The sequence below is a fragment of the Chaetura pelagica genome, unplaced genomic scaffold (assembly GCF_000747805.2).
Source record: "Chaetura pelagica isolate M959 unplaced genomic scaffold, ChaPel_1.0 scaffold264, whole genome shotgun sequence".
In the NCBI taxonomy this organism is placed as follows: Eukaryota; Metazoa; Chordata; class Aves; order Apodiformes; family Apodidae; genus Chaetura; species Chaetura pelagica.
The window spans coordinates 587,730-593,513 of record NW_009953064.1 but is presented as its reverse complement, the minus strand read 5'-3'; the positions used below and the strand labels follow the sequence as shown (position 1 = coordinate 593,513).

Genomic DNA, 5,784 nt, shown 5'->3' with positions numbered 1-5,784 from the left:
GGCTGCCCCCTCGGCCCGGGGCTCCGCGCGCGGAGCGGGGAGATGCGGGTTTGTGGAGATGAGCGTGACGTGAAGTATAGAGAAAACGAGGGGGAAAAAGAGCAAAAAGCTGCCCTGGTGGGGTGTTGCTTTTTTTTTCCTCAGTCGCCCCGTGAATAAATACTGCCCCGAGAGCTCATACTGAGGTGGGGCTGAGGAGCTTCAGGCCCCCAGAGTTATCCCTGAGGAAATCCCGAAGGGATCTCTCAGGTAGTGCTGGGGAGACGTTGCTTTTACCTACAGGGATTATTTTTAAAATTTATCTTATTTTTTTTAAATGCCATCACATATTCGTGTCATGGGTACTAGGATACATGATACTGATTATTTTTTTTTTATGTTGTTGTTTCTAAAAGCTTTCCAGATGTAATAGTTATAATTCCATCTCCGTAATCTTTGGAATTGCACATCATTGATCTAAGAAATTTCCTTTTTCCTCCAGTCTTCTTCCCAGATTGTTGGTTTTAGGAAGATGTGATGGGAGGAAAAAGTGCATCCAAAATCAAAGTAGAAACAAGGGGTAAGAGGCCTTTTATTTAAGACTAAACCTTTCATTTAGTTAACTTAGGATTTCTACTAACTGCATAGTGGTGTATGTGAATTCTGGTTATTTTATCTGCTTGCTACTTCTGCCCCCCACCCCACTCCTGAAAATACCCTCATTCTGCTGTTGTGTCTCACACAGTTGATAAGAGGATTGAGTCGGAGGAGTCTGGAGATGAAGAAGGGAAGAAGCAAGGGGTTCACTTGGTAACAGAACTCAGCCAGCAGAGCCTGAGAGACGAGCAGAATGGGGAGACCTCTGCAGGTACCAGCCTCAGTGATCCTGTGGGGAAGTGTCAGTGTGCAGCACTTCCCAGTGTGTGCAGCAGCATGTGTCTGTCAGTCCTCTGTGGGTGTTCTTGGCTACGTGGTAGTTCATAGAATCCCAGACTGGTTTGGGTTGGAAGGGAGCTTAAAGATCATCCAGTTCCAACCCCTGCATGGGCAGGGACACCTCCCACCAGCCCAGGTTGCTCCAAGCCCCATCCAACCTGCCCTTCAACACTGCCAGGGATGGGGCAGCCTCAGCCTCCCTGGGCAACCTGGGCCAGGGTCTCACCAGTTAATTAACATGTTAACAAATAAGTAACAAGTTAACAACCTGCCCTGGAGCAATCTTCTTGCAAAAGAAATAAATGATAGTGTTATGGTTGCTCAAATAAAGCTGCCTCCTTATGGAACCACTGGGTTTAGACCTTTGCTTTTTTCTTCTTTATTTATCAATCCATGTTGCTGTTTGAAACCTCTAACATTAAAAAACAAAACACCTTCCTTTTTTTTGTGTGTTGAAATACAGTAACTTTCTGTAGAAAGATGCTGGAAACTTTCATTAGATACAAACAAAAAAAGCTTTGCATAATTCTTCTTTAGTGCATGTAGTTTTTTTACCTGAAGAGTTGCCAAGTTCCTTTGGAAGGCAAAGATGACTATTTCTGGATAGACTGAAGGAAGCTGTCAGCTTGATTTTTTTCTAAGTTTCAAATTTCTAAGACATGTCACAATTACATCTGCTTGAATCCTCGACATGAAACTTTTGCTACTGTTTTTACAGTTTGTATTAGAACCTTGTGTAGAAAATGCTGACAGGCTTTTCTGAGCCTGTGTGTGTTGGATGGAAGGGTTTCCTTTCCAGGGGCTTGCATGGAATTTCTCAGGGCCAGATCCATTTGTGAAGACCCTGTGTGGAAACACAACCTGGGCTTTTGGTGCTAAAAGTCTGAGAAGCCAGACCATCCTTTTGGTAGAAATGTTTATGTGATGGTCCTTGGTCTGGAAGCAGAAGTGAAACAATACAGTAATTTTTAATCCCTTTTTGACTGTGCAGATCCTGGAGATCCCTCCTAATATTAACTTTGCCCATCACAACTTGTAGAAGTATTTTCCAAACTAGAAATGATGGTGAGAATTTAAAAATCTTACCTCCCAACTAGAAATGAACTCTGGTTGGGTATGATTCATTACTGATCATAAAAAAAATCTCCTATATATTAATTTTAAAAAGTGGTGGTAATGTTTGTAAAAGTGCAAATTGTCCATCCCAGGCTCTGTATGATTGATACAACCGGGCAGATCAGGCAGGCATGATGACACTGAGTGTTCATTCAGCTGGGGATCTGAGGTTAAATTTTATGTTTTACTCCTGGGAATGACAAGAGGAGGGAAAATACTTGAAGTATTCTTCAAGTAGAAGAAAATTATTTCACTGGAATGAAGTTACGTGCTTGAAGGAAGAAAAACACATTTAGGTTGGGTTGCTGAATTGCATTGGATGCTGTTTAATGTCATGACTGTATTGTTACTTCTCCTTCCAAACTGCCAGGATTCAGAAAACTTCTGCTAGCACAGAAACCAAGACATAACTTTGGAACATCTGGGTTAGCTTCCACAGCTGGGTTTGGAGTGTCTCAGCTGAAAGGAAAATTAAGTTTTCTCCCCATTTATTTTTTTCACACAGAAGCTCATGAATAGAAAGAGCTCAAACAGCTGAAATGTCCAATTTCTAAATCTCTGAGGGACAGCACCTCTGGTTTGAAAGCTTACAACTCAGTTATTGAGAATATTTTTCATGCAAATTCAGTTAAAATGTAGTTAGGCTTTTAGTAGCTGTAAATGCTGGTGGCTCTGTCAACTTACATAACTCAGGAGCTCCTGTGCTGCAGAATCTGGGTTTCCTGACTGGTTTTGTTGGTTTTTTTTTTTCCTCTCCATCTGCAAAGCCACGTGGCTCATGCATGACTTACACAAAAATTCACTTCAGTAACTTCACTCCCAGAACAAGGTGTTGTTTTTTTTTCTCCTGCTTGAGAAGCCTGCTGCATTAAAAACTGGACTAAAGGGCTTTTTGGATGCTACATGCAAGTGAAATGGCAGTTCTGTTGGTAAAGTAGTTGTTGAAGGGTCAGTTTAAGGTGGTTTGCGTCTATTTGGTTCATCAAGAAAATGTTAGTTGATGATTGATAGGACTGTAAATTTGCTAGGATCATGTATGTTTCTCTTCTTGGAGAGAAAATGTATTTTAACATTCTTATACCAGTACTGATTTATCAGTGTTACCCTGTGGATACTGGTTATATGGGTTATGTATTATATATATATCAGACTGTTACATGGAGAATGATTTATAAACAGCATATAAACTCAGTGAAAGTTGCTCTTATTACATACATGCAAAAAAATTCCTTTTATTTCAGTGAACTTGATACATGCATCTTGTGGGATTGGGATTTGGTTTTGTGCCTTTGGACTAGTGTGCTTTTTTCCCATGCTGACTCTGCCAGGACTGGTCACTCAGAGGAACTGCCCTTTGATAGATCCCAGAACAGAGAGCCAAAAGCAAATGGGTACAAATGGGCTGTGATGAAACATGTAATTTTATAGAGAAGCCTCCCAGCCAAACAAGGTCAAATAATTTTTTTAACTTGATTTTTTTGTGTTGTTGAAGAATTTTTTTTTTACTGATTTAAAAAAAATTGCTGGCTAGCTTTACTATTGGACAACTTTAAAGTCTCAACAGGAGAAGTTGCTTCAGCATGAGCACTAAATTACTGCTAGAACAACTTAATACAAAGGGAATAGTTTGGGGTTTTTTATATGAGATCTCAAATAACTGTTGTTCCAGATTTTGGCTGCATTCCTGTTGGCTGGAAATGCAACTGGGGTGCTTGTTTGGCTTGGAGCACTTTGTGCTGGCAGCCCTTGGCACCCTAGAAATGGGTTAAAGAGATGCAGCCTTGGTAGAAGGGTCAGGTATCACGGTCTCCTGAGCTGGGAGTAGAATAAGAACATTCAGGTGTTGCCCTCTGCTAAAATGCTGATGCTATTCAGTGCTGTTAGAGCTTAGCAGCTCATTGCACAGCCCCAAAATGTGCTTTAAAGAATATCAGATGAGGGACAGAGGATTGCTTTTCCCTCTTAACTTCCATGAGTCAATTCAGGTAGTGCTCTTTCCCATTTCAGTGCTCAGGCAAGAGCCCAAGTACAACAACGTAAAAATGATGGTATGTGGAGCTATCAAAACCTGGGTTTGATGGTGGGATGAATAATTGTAATGCTTGTAGTGTTCATCCTTACAATGCCAAGGATCAATAGGAAAATAACATTTAGGAAGCATAGGGGAGATCTGGTGTTTACAAGGATGCTGGAACCATGCTGGGCTGTGACAATAGTCATTCATTCTGGGTTAATGGAATGAACTCACATTCAGGAGTTACTGCAGAGTCTGTGGGATGTGGCTGTAATCAGAGTTCCTTGGGGTTGTTTTTTTTTGGTAGCACATAGAGGAGCTGAACAGATGAAGTGGAAAGGGGTTGCCTGTTGTTTGTCTGTTTTGCAAAGTTGAATTAAATTTTCTTGGGAAATTGAGGCAACCAGCACACTGTCTTCAACACACAGGAACTGGACATGAATTATTCAACATGAATTTATCCCGGAAACTCTGCTCCCTCTTGTGCTGTGACAGAAGCACAGCAAATGTTGGGTTGTCTTCCAGAGCTATAAAGGCATTTCCCAAGAAAATGTTTGCAGTGCAAGGAACACGGTTTTCTAGCACATCAGTGAGTTCAGTCAAACAAAAGAAGGGAAATGGATGCAGAAGTGTGCAGAATATTTGCATTAACTTTCATTATTTATGAAAGAAAAGCTGAAGGGTGGGATTGCTGAGATGCTTGGTCATTCCTGGCACTATCACTGGACAATTTAGATGCCTTGGCAATGTTGTGCTAGGTTGTTGGAGGAGGATGGACACTTGGGATGGTGTTACCTTCAGAGGGATGGTGGCCTGAAGTGTGAAGAAAAGGAATGCTGCCCAGATCAGTCTTAAGCCAGCATCATTCAGCAGCCACACAAGCAGGCTGAGGAAGGTGCTGTGCTTTCTTTCGCATGTAGGCATGGAATTTTGTTGGGTAAGAAAGGCTTTTTCACATCTGGCTGCCATGGTGAAAGCCAAAAAGGTGAAGTGTATTTTTTATGCAGCAGAATGTCTGAACTGTGCATCTCCTGGGCTGCTGCTTCTGAGGAACATTTGCTCCCCTTGCCTCTCTGGATCTTAGCCGTTGTTATCTTGCCTTTAGCTATCACAGAGCAGAACTTTGATGTATTTGCTTCTCCTGCAGGACCAGCAGAGACACCAGTGGACATGGAGACAATTAGCTTGGACCCAGAAGCTGAGGTAAAGGCAGATTTTTGTCCTTATTGGCTTTATCCAGCAGGAAGAAAAGGTAGGAAAGGCAAGTATTGAAACTTGGTTAAAAGATCTAATTCCTCTTAAGATGCTGGCTACCACAGAATTGATTCAAAGTCTTTAGACTAGAAGTAGAGGTGTTTCATTCTTGATCAGTGGCTGAAACATTTTGGTAGTAATAAAGCATAGATGCACTGCAAGGGGGGCTGTGCTGCAAGCATTGTGAATGGGCTTCAAGCTTTTGGGAGGATATCTTTGATGAACTGATTGCTAATGTCAGAGCCATGGTTTGCAGTAGGTGCAGCTTCCTAACAGGCCCTGTGCCCCAGCATCAGCAGCCTCATGAGCCTGTTTGCTCCAGGGGTTTTGAGTTTGGGTGCTGAAGTGCTGTGGTTCTCTTTGATGGACTACCCTGCAAAACTGGGGCTGGGCAGCACAGATGTGAAGTGCAGCAGCTGATGGTCAGTGCAGAGTTAATGTTCACAGAAACACTTGATTATTTGGACTAAAAGTGGTTCCTGCTG

General features: G+C 42.1%; 1 protein-coding gene across 1 annotated transcript in view; it reads left to right on the top strand.

Annotated features, from left to right (window-relative positions):
* Positions 1 to 480: 480 nt before the first annotated feature.
* Positions 481 to 5,784, top strand: part of PPP1R7 (protein phosphatase 1, regulatory subunit 7) — a 15,733-nt gene continuing 10,429 nt past the window's right edge. Inside the window, exons 1-3 of the mRNA XM_009996726.1 lie at positions 481 to 559; positions 725 to 847; positions 5,193 to 5,248. Coding sequence (XP_009995028.1) covers positions 517 to 559; positions 725 to 847; positions 5,193 to 5,248 — 222 coding nt within the window. The 5' untranslated portion in view covers positions 481 to 516. The remainder of the gene's footprint in view (positions 560 to 724; positions 848 to 5,192; positions 5,249 to 5,784) is intronic.